Source organism: Typopeltis vanoorti, chromosome 18 (genome assembly GCF_054136105.1).
Source record: "Typopeltis vanoorti isolate ZY-2024b chromosome 18, IOZ_Tvanoo_1.0, whole genome shotgun sequence".
Taxonomy (NCBI): domain Eukaryota; kingdom Metazoa; phylum Arthropoda; class Arachnida; order Uropygi; family Thelyphonidae; genus Typopeltis; species Typopeltis vanoorti.
This window is the reverse complement of record NC_143566.1, coordinates 22,927,112-22,941,070: the sequence shown is the minus strand read 5'-3', so window position 1 is coordinate 22,941,070 and position 13,959 is coordinate 22,927,112. Positions and strand designations below refer to the sequence as shown.

At 37.8% G+C, this 13,959-nt stretch overlaps 1 protein-coding gene across 2 annotated transcripts in view; it reads left to right on the top strand.

Annotated features, from left to right (window-relative positions):
* Window positions 1–13,959, top strand: part of c11.1 (maestro heat like repeat family protein c11.1) — a 763,927-nt gene that overhangs the window by 427,884 nt on the left and 322,084 nt on the right. For both annotated transcript variants that reach the window (XM_090407949.1, XM_090407950.1), the window contains exons 26-27: window positions 490–642; window positions 8,876–9,030. In XM_090407949.1, coding sequence (XP_090264075.1) covers window positions 490–642; window positions 8,876–9,030 — 308 coding nt within the window. The remainder of the gene's footprint in view (window positions 1–489; window positions 643–8,875; window positions 9,031–13,959) is intronic.

Below are 13,959 nucleotides of genomic sequence, written 5' to 3'. Positions count from 1 at the left end.
ATAAAGCTCAATCTCTCCCTCTGTAGAAAAAGAAATTCTGAGATGTTTATGCTAATGGGAACAAATGATTTAAAAAACAGGGTTCATTAAATGTAATTAACATAGGACGTAGACTGGAAGTGCTGTATATCAGTTTCCAGCAAGCAACTTTCCTTTCTATCAGTGTTTTCTTCAAAGTGCATGTCATTTCATCCAAGAGATAAAGTATCTCCAAATCTGTTCACTTGGTGACTCACAAGTGATTTGCTACCTTTGCTTGGCATTTCCTGAGAAGCATGATTCTTTTACCTGTAATGGTGTTTATTATTGCTAATTAACAATCTGTAAGGATTGCATTTTGCACATCTATATACTTTTTTATCGATGAAAACACTTGACAGTGAATGAGAATATTTATTCTTTACATGGTTCAATGCAATATGTTTTTTATTTAATGTATTAAGGAAGTTTTCTGATTTTGCTTGCTTAGAAATATTCATTTCTGCACAGTTGCTGTCATCAAAATTGTCATCAGACCAGTTGTGTTCATTTCTTAAATCAATGATTGATGGATTATGTGATCCTCATCCACAGAGTTCCTCTGGTGTTTCAGTTATTCTAAATGGAATAATTAAACTGAGAGGACGTGAATTGAGACAAGAGGTAAGTGAAAAGTTTACAATCATTGACAGTTTCTGAAAATTAAGTTCATTAGCTTCTTAGGTATAACAAGTGCTAATTTGCTACTTACAATCTGTCACTCTTTAATATAATTCTCTAAAGATAATTTTGCAGAAACCAGTCATTAAAAGCATTAATTGTTTTAGAGAAATAATATAAATGAGATAAAATTTCCAGGATAAAAGGAAAATGACAGTTCTATTCAAATTTTAAGATGCTGAACAGTTCTTTTATGAACTTGTTAATTAATGCTTTAAGACTGCAGAGATGCAAGATGATGAGAGTATAGACATTGCATAGAATTGGAAAATCACAGAGATAAGAAAAGGTTTGTATTGTGACATTAATGAGTAAACTGTACAGAATCAAAGTGAACATTGAATTGAAATTTAAAAAACAAATGCATAATGTGTGAAACAGCCAAGCTTTTTTCTCTCTTTATTTCTTTCCTCTTTGAGGATGACTGTTCATGTTGACTATTTCATGAAATAACATGAAAAGCACAGGGCAAGAATTGAACATCAGTTTAATGCTTTGAGTATTTCATTTCTGTCACATGATATAAATTATAACAAACGCAAAGGAATTTAGCAAACCAAAGTCTGATCCTAGCCAGGCACTAGTAGGAAGCTTAAGTTATAACTCACAATGCTTAAAATCTACTGCTCCCCCTATTTTGGGGAGATTTCAATAGAGCCATATTTAAATTAGTTTGGTTTTTAAGGGCAGATGTAGATTATAAAAAAAAAACCTTTTGCATTTGACTTACTGCAATGAAGCATAGTGGATTTTTCCCATATGATTGTTTCCACGTATGATTCATTGTGGCACTTCCTGAGACATGGCTTGCAAGAACTGTATGTTGGGTGTGGGATTTCAAATTTTTATTATTATTATTATTATTATTATTTTTTTTAATATATTCTTTCAACTGGCTGATTTTCCAGTTGTCCATATGATTGTTTCTGCAAATGATTCATTGTGGCATTCAAGGCAAGGTTTGCAAGAACTTACTGTAGGGATTTCAGATTTTTTTTTTTTTTTTTTTTTTTTTTTAATATTCTTTCAACTGGCTGATTTTCCAGTTATCCATAGCAGGATTGCTTGCATTAGAGAGCAAGGAACTCTAAGCACATGCGCATGCGCGAGTGCGCACACACACACACACCGGGAACTGAGAGTGGAATGCAAAGGAGGACATCCAGTTTCAAGCAATGCTTAAAGGAAGCAGAGAGAGATTATTATTTTAAAACTCCAGACATTTTTTCTGCTATAGCTGAGACATAGAAAATGGTGATTGCATTACTATAGTCTGTTTGTAGAAAAGGTCAAGAACATTTAGTTAATTTTGTTGGAATTGACTATAGCCCTGTAGATAAGAAAGTAAAGTATGCATATATTTTAAGTTTCAATATAAGAAATGCCTCAATGGAACAGATAGATTAATGGCTCTATTAGTTAGATTTTTAATAATATGATACTACTTGCAGATGGCAAGGGTGGGAGGATGTTGATGATGGGAAAGTTTGTGAATATATCTGCCTGTGTGAGCATGTTTTGGGATCCTGTAAAAGAAAGGTTACCTTTTAAAGACATGGTATTCAAATGTCTGTCTAGAGAGAGAGACTAGTCTATGGCTACTCTTTTTCATTAGTAAAACATTCTTGGGCCATGAATAGAAATCGAGACACATCATCCATATATATATTTGTGTAAAATCATGAGAAGCTCAACTGTAGAGGAAGTGGGAGAAGATGGCTTACTGTGTGGGTGCGTGCACACGCATGTGCACACAAAGGTATGGAAAGAGATAAGTAAACTTGATGTCAATAAGCCAATAGGATTTGATGACATATTACTGCATGTCTTAAGGAAATGTTCCAGGGAGTTAGCATCAGCATTGGCATAACTGTTTAACATGAGTTTTGCAACGGCATAAGTTCCGAAGAGTTCCGAAATTGTTCCAGTTCAGGTGGTGATAAGGCTGAGGCACAAATCACAGGCCAATCTGTATATCTAGACTTGTAGCTAAGGTGTTTGAAAAGTTGGTGAGAACTAAGATACAGAAGTGGGCTGATAATGTTCTCTCTCTGATTGTCATTATGAGTTTCTTAAAATGAGGTCATGCTTTTCAAATTTACTCACATACTAGAACAAAGTGACGAACGATGGACAAGGGAGATGCTTATATACATACATAGATTTTGCAAAGACTTATAATGTGTTGGCACACAACAAGCTGGTAACTAAGTTGAAACAAATTCATTGAATAACAGTCTAGTGAGTTAGATTGGTGACTGTCAGATAGGTATCAGCAAATTGTATATGAGAGATGTGGTATCCCAAATGAGGAATGTTACTAATGGTGTGCTGTAAGGGTCTCTTTTGGGATAATTTTTTTAAGTTGTATATTAATTATATTCAGCTGTGACTAGGGGGAGATTAATTGAAGATATGCAACTGTTTGCAGATGCAAAATTGGGGAGAATAATGAGAAGTGAAGCAGATGTTTTTGGCCATACAATTATTATTATTATTATTATTACATAACACTTCCACGGAGTCCAAAGACTCATCAAGGGAGGGCACCTACTCTACAACTTTCATCTCCTCCAATCACTCCACCAACTAAAGTGAACCTGCATTGTCTACACCAGTGTTTCTCAATGTGGGGCAATTTGAATATTTTGGGGGGCAATTAGAAAATGATGTTGCATTCGTCACCTCATCACTGATATACTCAAAACACTCACCATTGTCGGCAAGTGGGGGACATCAAAATCTTTGTGGCGTTGAGGTTGGGCATGATCCAAAAGACGTTGGGAAATACTGGTCTACACCAATGCTATCTACTGCCCACCAGTACCACTAGTATTTTCACAGACAACTACAAACATCCATACCCACGGTGGGATTTGAACCCCTAGCCTTTTGGCTGGAGAGCAAATATGCTAACCACTTGTCTAACCAGGCCAAGGAGGACTTAAAGATAAAAATAAATTTTTAAAAAAATTCAACAGAATATTGATGAAAATAGAAGTGATGTCAGAGATGACAATAATATCAGAACTATTTAAAATTAAATTTTTGATGAAAGAAGAAGCTTGGTTAGTCAGAGGAATAAGATACTTTGCTAATTGTCTTGTTGCTGTATAAGAGGATGAATCAGTAGCATCTACTTTGGATCTGAGAGAATTACTAGGTTTGTGGATTCCAGGTAATCTGTTCTACATGGTATATAAGATTTAACAGTGGTACAGTACTTCAGCAAATTTGTGATCAAGATTAAGGATGCTGACAGCTGCTTCATTTAGTCCCTAATAATTAGTCCTCTAGACTACTGCCTTCCACTTTACTTTGTGCTGCTTGAGTGTTTGTCACAATTTATGTTGTATTTCTGAAGTTGTCCTTGTGACAGATATGACATAATGGAAGCATTAAATTGTTGTTAAATTTATTCTTTTTGTGTCATTTTTATTTTATTAGATACCCAACATGTTGGAACCTTAACTAGCATCATAGCCTAAACCTCTCAGATAACTATACTAAACAGCTGGCACACTCTAATGGTCCTTATAGTCCTTATAAGGACTGGCTTGAAGGGGCGAAGCAAGAATGCTTTTCATATTCCCCGTTATCTGTAGAGGACAGTGTAGGGATAAGGTGTTATTGAGCTATTAAAGCTCTGATCATGGCAGGAGAGTAACAGCAATACCGACCCTCAGAAGTTCATTGGCTACAGCATTGCCATCCATTACCTACAAAGGTATTGATCACCGCATCTCAGGGTCGATCATCCATCCTTTCCTACTCTAATGGTATTCAAATACTTGTCTTATCTATAATTTATATTTCAAAAAATATTTGGTGTACAAGATTTTAAACTTTCCAAATGGAAATAATTGCTGCTTACATCACTCTCATTTCATATATTTATAATGTTCACTTTACAACTAGGCTACAAAGGATGCATGTGTATCCTTGTGGTAAAGTGAAACTACTGACTTAACACTGTCCTCTGTATTGATTTGCAATATGTGAGTCATAGAAAGACATTAATCATCTTCCATCTGAATACAGGCAGCCCTTGGTTTATGCCTCAGTTCCATTCCTGAAAAAACGGGCGTAAACTGAATCGGCATAAAACAAACCCAATTTTAATGGGAGGTATGAAGTTATGTTCCATGCAGTCAAAAAAATATGCACATGAAGTATGTGTAACATTATTATATTTAAAGCTTTGATAATACATACATATATAATTGTTAAAATAAAATTATTAATAATGAAAACAAAACAAAATTATATACAAAAAATATGAAACTTCGAAAAGATATTACATATTTCTATGTTGAAGTTCCTGGTTTCGGATCACATGCATTTTTTTAAAAAAAAGTATCCTTACACTGAACCAAGGTCGAATAGATGCGATTACACTCCTTTTTATGTTCGCACTTCGTTCCCAATCGTGGTCCATTTCACAGAGTTCATCAATCAATGTCTCTATGCTTGCAAGGATACGCTGTAAATCGGCTGTTTTCATATCTCTCGGAGGACCTTCTTCATTTTCTTTCTCCTCCTTTGGATATTGACTTATATAGTTTAAGACTTCTATCACATCTACAGCTGTAATATTGTACAATCCCACTTCTCGTGCAAGCATGGTAACATCTTCAATAACATTCTCCTCTTGCTCTAATTCCTCGAAGTCGTGCATAAATGCTGGAAGAAGTTTTCGCCATGCTCCTTTTAAACAATAATAAATTTAGTTTAATCCTTTATCCAAGTGTGAGCAAACAAAGTTTGCGCCTGAAAATATCTTCAGGACTGGGGTAAGGTAGTACAACACCGGACAACTCGCTAACATCACTCCTATCTCAGCAAACTTTGTTTGCTCACACTTGGATGAAAGATTAAACTAAATTTATTATAGTCACTAAGTGAAAAATAAACTTTCAACTCCTTTTAAACACTTTGCTGACACGTTGTTCCAAGCTGCCTCGATGTTGTTAATGTCCTTCGAAATATCGAATGACCACCAATAGTCTTTAATAGTTTTTCCTTAAGTGTCCAAGACTTACCATTTCCATAAATGTTATACGGAGGTAATAGGCTTTGAAGATTGATATAATTCCCTGATCCATCGGTTGCAAAAGTGATGTTGTGTTTGGGGGCATGTAAACAACCTTGACATCCAATGGTGTTCTTACTTCAGCAAGGTTTTGAGGATGTCCAGGGGCATTATCCAAGAGAAGCAATGCCTTGGCTTGGCAAATCATTTTCTTTACAGAAGCAAAGCATGGTAGGACAAAAATAAGTTGTGTACCAATCTATAAAAACGTCTTGTGTAACCCAAGCTTTCTTGTTCCATTTCCAATAGACTGGCAGCATGGCTTTTAGACCCTTGAAGGCACGTGGTGTCTGTAAATGGTACACCAACATTGGTTTAAGTTTCAAAGTTGTGGAGACATTTGCACCCAACAAAAGCATAAGTCTATCTTTTGCAACTTTAAAACCTGGAGCGGAACTTTCTTTACAGGAAATGAAGGTCCGTGATGGCAATTTTTTCCAGTAGAGCCCAGTCTTATCAACATTAAAAATGAGATCAGGAGGATAACTTCCTTGTTCTACACAGTCTTGAAATTCTTTAGGAAAAGCAGCTGCTGCCGCAACATCTGCACTTGCCACCTCACCACATAATTTGACACTTTGGCACTTACTTCGAGACTTAAATCTCATGAACCAATCTTTGCTTCCTAAAAATGTTTCTTTGCCTCCATCTGTCTTTTTAAGATCCTCAAAAATTGTTTTTGCTTTCTCAGTTATAACAGACTGCTTCAGAGGAATGTTTTTCTGATTCGAGTCATCCACCCATAATGATAATTTTTCCATTTTTTCATGAAGTTTACCCCTGCTATAACGTACATGTTTTGCAGTTAGTGCTGCCGTAGATTGTTGCACAGACTGTTTTATTCTATCTGCATTTTTCATAATTGTAGTAACAGTTGATGGAGGTAAGTTCATACTTTTACAGACATTAGCACGTGTCTGCCCATCTTCCATTCTTCGAATCACCTCCATCTTCTTTTCAAGTGTGATTGATTTCCACGCCTTCTTAACACCAAGTTTTGCTAACTTTTCCGCACTTCTATTATCAGACTTGGTATGTAATTACGTACTTTATCAATTTAAATATGTATATGTAAGTAAAAAAAATTAAATAGAACAATTAGGTAGATTCAACATTAAAACTAGGTTTGATACATATACGTCGTATATGTATCAAGTAAACACTCTAAACTCAGTAAACACTCAACCACTAGAGTGTCTGCTAGCATCGTTTCTCAGTCAACCACACCACAGTAAGAAAGCACGCACAGGCAACCGGCATTATTGTGAATCAGCATAAACCGAGGGCTGCCTGTACTTGCAAACGAATAAAGTTCTCGCCACAGAAAGATGTGTGCATTTTTCCTCAAACATTGTCTTTATCCTAACCAAAACTAAAAGTTTCAGTTGTGACAGAGACAAGATAACAAATGAACCACCTGTCATTTTGATGCCAACAGCTGTCTTTATAGTAGGTAGTCAAAATAAAATCTCTGCTATTGAAAGTTTATTTTTCACTTGGTTAGAGTATAATAAAATTAGTTTAATCCTTTATCCAAGTGTGAGCAAACAAAGTTTGCACCTGAAAGTATCTTCAGGACTGAGGTAAGGTGGTACAACACCAGGGCAACTCGTTGCAATGGTGGAGCAAGCTACCAACACTATCTCAGTATTTCCTATAATGCAAAACACATCTCCTTGCGGATATGTCTAATGTTATGCATTAAGGGAAGGGCCACTACCCAGACTAGTTTCAACCTTTATTGAGGTCTCTTCAGTGGGAGCCCTTCATAGGTAGAGATGACCTGCTAATGCTTCTGCCTAGTATCTCCACTTGGGCCTGGTTCCCACTGAAGAGACCTCAGTAGAGGTTGAAACTAGTCTGGGTAGTGGCCCTTCCCTTAATGCATAACATTAGACATATCCGCAAGGAGATGTGTTTTGCATTATAGGAAATACTGAGATAGTGTTGGTAGCTTGCTCCACCATTGCAACGAGTTGCCCTGGTGTTGTACCACCTTACCCCAGTCCTGAAGATACTTTCAGGTGCAAACTTTGTTTGCTCACACTTGGATAAAGGATTAAACTAATTTTATTATAAAATCTTTGCTAGGCTATCCCATGTGGACAGGCTTTTTTCCCAATTGAGAAAAATTGTATAAAGCCATCAAACTACCACATGTCCCTTTAGGTTGTGTATTCTTGCTATGATAAGAAGAGCATTCATAAGTACTGTTATTATAAGAAGCACTCTAACATGTAGGGATAAGGTGGTGGTGGTTGTGCCTCTATAAAGCACTGATCAGACCACAATTGTGCTTAGATATGGTCACCTAGTTTTCAGTGTGATGTGGAAACATTGAAGAGGGTACAGAAGCAAGTGACTAAGACAGTATCAGGACTCTGAAATGTTGGCTATGGAGAGAGAGGTTAAAGGAAGGATAAATTACAGTGTTTAGTGGATGGGAGAAAAAGATGTGGTATGATAGAGACATTTAGTGAGTGGTTTTTATCAGATTAATACAGAGGAGGGATTATAAAAAGAGTAGAAGGTGAAAGGAGAAGAACCAGAGGCTATTCCTGGAAGTAGTGTAAAAGTGTGGTGAATAAGAGTGTGAATAGGAGATTTTTTACATGGAGAATTGTGGATGAATGGAACACATTACCAAACATGTGAATGCAGGGAGTATTAACGATTCTAGTTCAATGTGATAAACATGTTTTCAGTCGATATGAACCTCCCACATTAGTCTGCTGACTATGTGGAGGGTGTGATAATAGTAATATTTCAAGTGTTTTTCAGCCTCCAGTAAGCAAGGTGGTGCTGTTTCACACCGTGTGATGATCTGACACCTAAAGTTATCTACAGATGTCACACCATAGTTGAATTCAAATGAGTATGAGGTTGGAAATTGCAGCTGTTATCCATTAGACACCCAGACCAGTATTTATTTAAATGTGGCATCCTTGAAAAGTAAAATTCTCAATTTTTTTTATTTTGCATCAACTCACAAGCTGAATGAACATGTTACAATATTTATTTTTCTTAACATGTTAGCTGCTGCTGCTTAGCTATTAAAATTGATTGATTGAAAATCTCTTCTAGATTTCTGATATACTGGAATGTTTAAGAAGGAGGATGATGACAATCACTTGTCCTCAAACACATATAGGTGCATTACGAAGTATTCGCAATCTTGCTTCTCATCATCTGACAACAGTTCTTTCAGATTTACTGATTTCTTCATATCCTCTTGATGAGTAAGTTAGGATTTAGTTTGTTATGTTGCATATATCATTTCATTTATTTCAATAACTTTTTCACTTTTTATTACAAAACTTTTAATTTAATTACAGGAACAAACATCCCAGATCTGGAATACATCGGACATGAGGAAGTCTGCTTTTATGACTTTTCCTGTGTTTGGGTAATAAATCACTTCAACTAACAATACACATACAGCATTAATTCGCTATGGGCTTTCAAGCTTCTTGTACTTCGACACAATAAAAGGCTTCATTATTCTTGTTGAGAGGCTTATACGCATTAAACATGATAACTAATATTTAAGGAATTGACAGCGTATACTAGAAATATAGATTAAATAAACTTTAATATATACTTTCCGATATTTCGGCGAACGTCACGTTGCCATCTTCTTGGGAACTTACTACAAAGACACGTGCACACAAGTACTAATAACAGCAAATGAGACTGAAGCTAGGAAGCTAGCGTTTTCCTAAAGTCCTGATGGTGCCCCCTGGCAGGCTATATTGGTAGTTCTTGGCCTTTGGGCTGAAGTTCTTCTGATAAAAGTTTCCCAAATTTGGGGCAGTCTCATGCATCCAAATTTGTTGAGGTTTGGCATGTTCCTAAGGGCCGAGGCTGATTCCATGAATAGTCTTTCATACTTGAACTTGCTGCGATGTATTACTGTGGCTTTCTTCCATCTTATTCTGTGGCGAGTATCCAGAGCGTGGTCTGCAAGCCCAGAGTGGCTGTACTGGTGAAATCGGATGTAATCCTTGTGTTCTGAGATTCTGATATTTGCTGTCCTGCCTGTTTGGCCAAAGTAGGACAGTTTACAGCTGCAAGGGACCTGGTATACACCAGGTAGGTCTAGGGGAGGTGGTTGGTCTTTGGTGGAGCAGATAAGGGATGCCAGTTTTCTATGTGGTCTGTAACAAGTGGTCAAGTCATGTTTTTTTAAGATTTTATTGATTTTTTCCGAGGTGCCTCGGATGTAGGGAATGGTGATGGATTTAGAGTAATCTTTTTTGTGAAGGGGAGGGGGTGGCGGGTTGTGGATAACTGGGTTAAGTATTTTTTGGATTTTTTGGAGGGGGTAGCCGTTGGCTGAGAAAGTGTCACGGATGTGATTTAGTTCAGTGGTTAGGGCTTGATCATTAGAACAGATTATTTTTGCCCTGTTGAATAATGTTTTAATAACTCCATATTGTTGTGAGAGGGGGGGTGGGATTGTTGGTGAATGTATCTGCCTGTATGGGTGGGTTTTCTATAAACTGAGAAAACCAAGGTTCCATCAGGTTGGCGGGTGACTAGTGTGTCTAGGAAGGGGAGGTTATTGTTTTCCTCTTTTTCCAGGGTGAATTTGATTCTAGGGTGTTGGTTGTTCAAGTGTGTTAGGAAGGAGAGGAGTGAATCCGGGCCATGTGGCCAAATAGCGAAAACATCATCAACGTAGCGAAGCCATATGGTAGGTTTTTGTGGGGCTGAGTTTAAGGCTTTCTCTTCAAATGTCTCCATGAAGAAGTTGGCCAAGGGTCGGGAAAGTGGTGAACCCATGGCTGTCCCCTCTATCTGTTTGTAGAATTTTTCCTGCCAAACCAAATAGCCTGAGTTCATTGTAAACTGAAATAGGGCTGAGATATCGGGAGGAAATTTAGCTTGGATTAGCTCTAAGGTTTCTTTGAGGGGGACATTCGTGAATAGGGAGGAGACATCAAAACTGACCATTATGTCATTATGTTGGAGTGTCAGGTTTTCTATACTGGCTTTGAAGTGGGCTGAGTTTTTTTATGTGTGATGGTGTATTGCCAATACAGTGTGAGAGCGCTTTGGCTAAATGCTTGGCTAGTTTGTAAGTGGGGGAATCAATGCCATCCACTATGGGATGTAATGGCACATTATCTTTATGTATTTTTGGGAGCCCATATATGCGGGGTTTGGATGCCGAGTTCTTTATTAATTAACGCTAGAAAATTAGCTTTCACTTATGCTGAATCACGAACTTTGGTCGGTCCTACATGACGTCTCGTGTATGGCAGCTAAAAAAGAATTTGAACGAGTACGGAGCTGACATATCAACAAGTTTGATAAATTAATAAAGAACTCGGCGTCCAAACCTAAACTACAAACCAACACTGTTGTTAACCTTTCGTCAGCTACCTTAAAGCCAGAAGCACTCCACGCTCTGTCACGTGGTCACAACTTCGGCATTGCTCCAAAGAAATTACCGGCCGAGGAATTAATGATCCAAATTGAACGCAGGATTCGCCAACTTCGAAAACACATCGCCAACGATATTAGATTGGATGTAGCCTGTGTTCTCAATAAAGCAAAACCTCCAAAACCCAACATATCCATTAGTGAATACAAGGCACTACAAGAATTGAAGAGAAACAAAAAAATAGTGATCACCAAAGCGGATAAGGGGAACGCCACTGTGGTACTCAATCTTAAAGACTACACAGGTAAGCTCAAGGCTTTATTATAGATCGTTCCACTTACCTCCCCATTGATTACAATCCCACCAACTCACAAATTAGAAAACTCCATAGGCTCCTTAAGAAGGTCACTTCTTGGCCTGTGGAGATTACCAACAGACTAAAACCCTATAACTCTAGACCCCCCCCGCATATATGGGCTCCCAAAAATACACAAAGAAAATGTGCCATTATGTCCCATAGTGGCTGGCATTGATTCCCCCACTTACAAACTAGCCAAACATTTAGCCAAAGCGCTCTCACACTATACTGGCAATACACCATCACACATAAAAAACTCAGCCCACTTCAAAGCCAGTATAGAAAACCTTACACTCCAACATAATGACATAATGGTCAGTTTTGATGTCTCCTCCCTATTCACGAATGTCCCCCTCAAAGAAACCTTAGAGCTAATCCAAGCTAAATTTCCTCCCGATATCTCAGCCCTATTTCAGTTTACAATGAACTCAGTCTATTTCGTTTGGCAGGAAAAATTCTACAAACAGATAGAGGGGACAGCCATGGGTTCACCACTTTCCCGACCCTTGGCCAACTTCTTCATGGAGACATTTGAAGAGAAAGCCTTAAACTCAGCCCCACAAAAGCCTACCATTTGGCCACATGGCCCGGATTCACTCCTCTCCTTCCTAACACACTTGAACAACCAACACCCTAGAATCAAATTCACCCTGGAAAAAGAGGAAAACAATAACCTCCCCTTCCTAGACACACTAGTCACCCGCCAACCTGATGGAACCTTGGTTTTCTCAGTTTATAGAAAACCCACCCATACAGGCAGATACATTCACCAACAATCCCCCCCCCTCACAACAATATGGAGTTATTAAAACATTATTCAACAGGACAAAAATAATGTTCTAATGATCAAGCCCTAACCACTGAACTAAATCACATCCATGACACTTTCTCAGCCAACGGCTACCCCCTCCAAAAAATCCAAAAAATACTTAACCCAGTTATCCACAACCCACCACCCCCTCCCCTTCACAAAAAAGATTACTCTAAATTCATCACCATTCCCTACATCCGAGGCACCTCGGAAAAAATCAATAAAATCTTAAAAAAACATGACTTGACCACTTGTTACAGACCACATAGAAAACTGGCATCCCTTATCTGCTCCACCAAAGACCAACCACCTCCCCTAGACCTACCTGGTGTATACCAGGTCCCTTGCAGCTGTAAACTGTTCTACTTTGGCCAAACAGGCAGGACAGCAAATATCAGAATCTCAGAACACAAGGATTACATCCGATTTCACCAGTACAGCCACTCTGGGCTTGCAGACCACGCTCTGGATACTCGCCACAGAATAAGATGGAAGAAAGCCACAGTAATACACCGCAGCAAGTTCAAGTATGAAAGACTATTCATGGCATCAGCCTCGGCCCTTAGAAACATGCCAAACCTCAACAATTTTGGATGCATGAGACTGCCCCAAATTTGGGAAACTTTTATCAGAAGAACTTCAGCCCAAAGGCCAAGAACTACCAATATAGCCCGCCAGGGGGCACCATCAGACTTTAGGAAAACGCTAGCTTCCTAGCTTCAGTTTCATTTGCTGTTATTAGTACTTGTGTGCACGTGTCTTTGTAGTAAGTTCTCAAGAAGATGGCAACGTGACGTTCGCCGAAATATCGGAAAGTATATATTACAGTTTATTTAATCTATATTTCTAGTATACGCTGTCAATTCCTTAAATATTAGTTATCATTATTAAATAAAAGGCTTCCTGTTGGTAAAGAGAGAGAGAAAGGGAATGATGCCTTCATTTTAGACAAATTACAGACTCTACAACCATGTTATAAATAGCAATTTTAATTTCCTGACGTTTTGACCTTCATATTAAGATCATCATCTAGAGCAGTGGGTCTTAACCTTTTTAGTGATCGACACCCCTTGAATCTAAAAATAAGTTCTCGCACCCCTTAAAAAATGTGTTTCTATTTCTTTATTTATGAAATTACATCTATTGCAAGTTAAGTTATTTATTGAAAAATAAACACATACATTTACATATACATACAAAACAATATCTCAATTTTTAATGGCAATGTTGTTGTTTATTCATAATAATACTTTTGAAGCGAGGCTCCTTTTTTGAAAGAGCCACGCGTAAGTCATCACTTGCATTTGAGAGATTTCTGGCTTTTGTTCTTATGTGCAAAAGTAATGAAAATCCCATTTCACATAGGTAGGTTTGCCAGCTGTGAATAAGGTTCTAACTATGTATGTACACCAGAATTGTTCTAAGTCCAGGTTTTCAAATTCCATTTGAATACATGCATTGGCTCGTATTTCAATAAGATCATCTTTTATTAAATAGCTGTTGTCCATCGAATCTGGGTCAAAATTTAGAAACTTCTCTCGCACCCCCAGGGGTGCACACACCCCAGGTTAAGAACCACTGATCTAGAGTATACACATATATACAAAGAC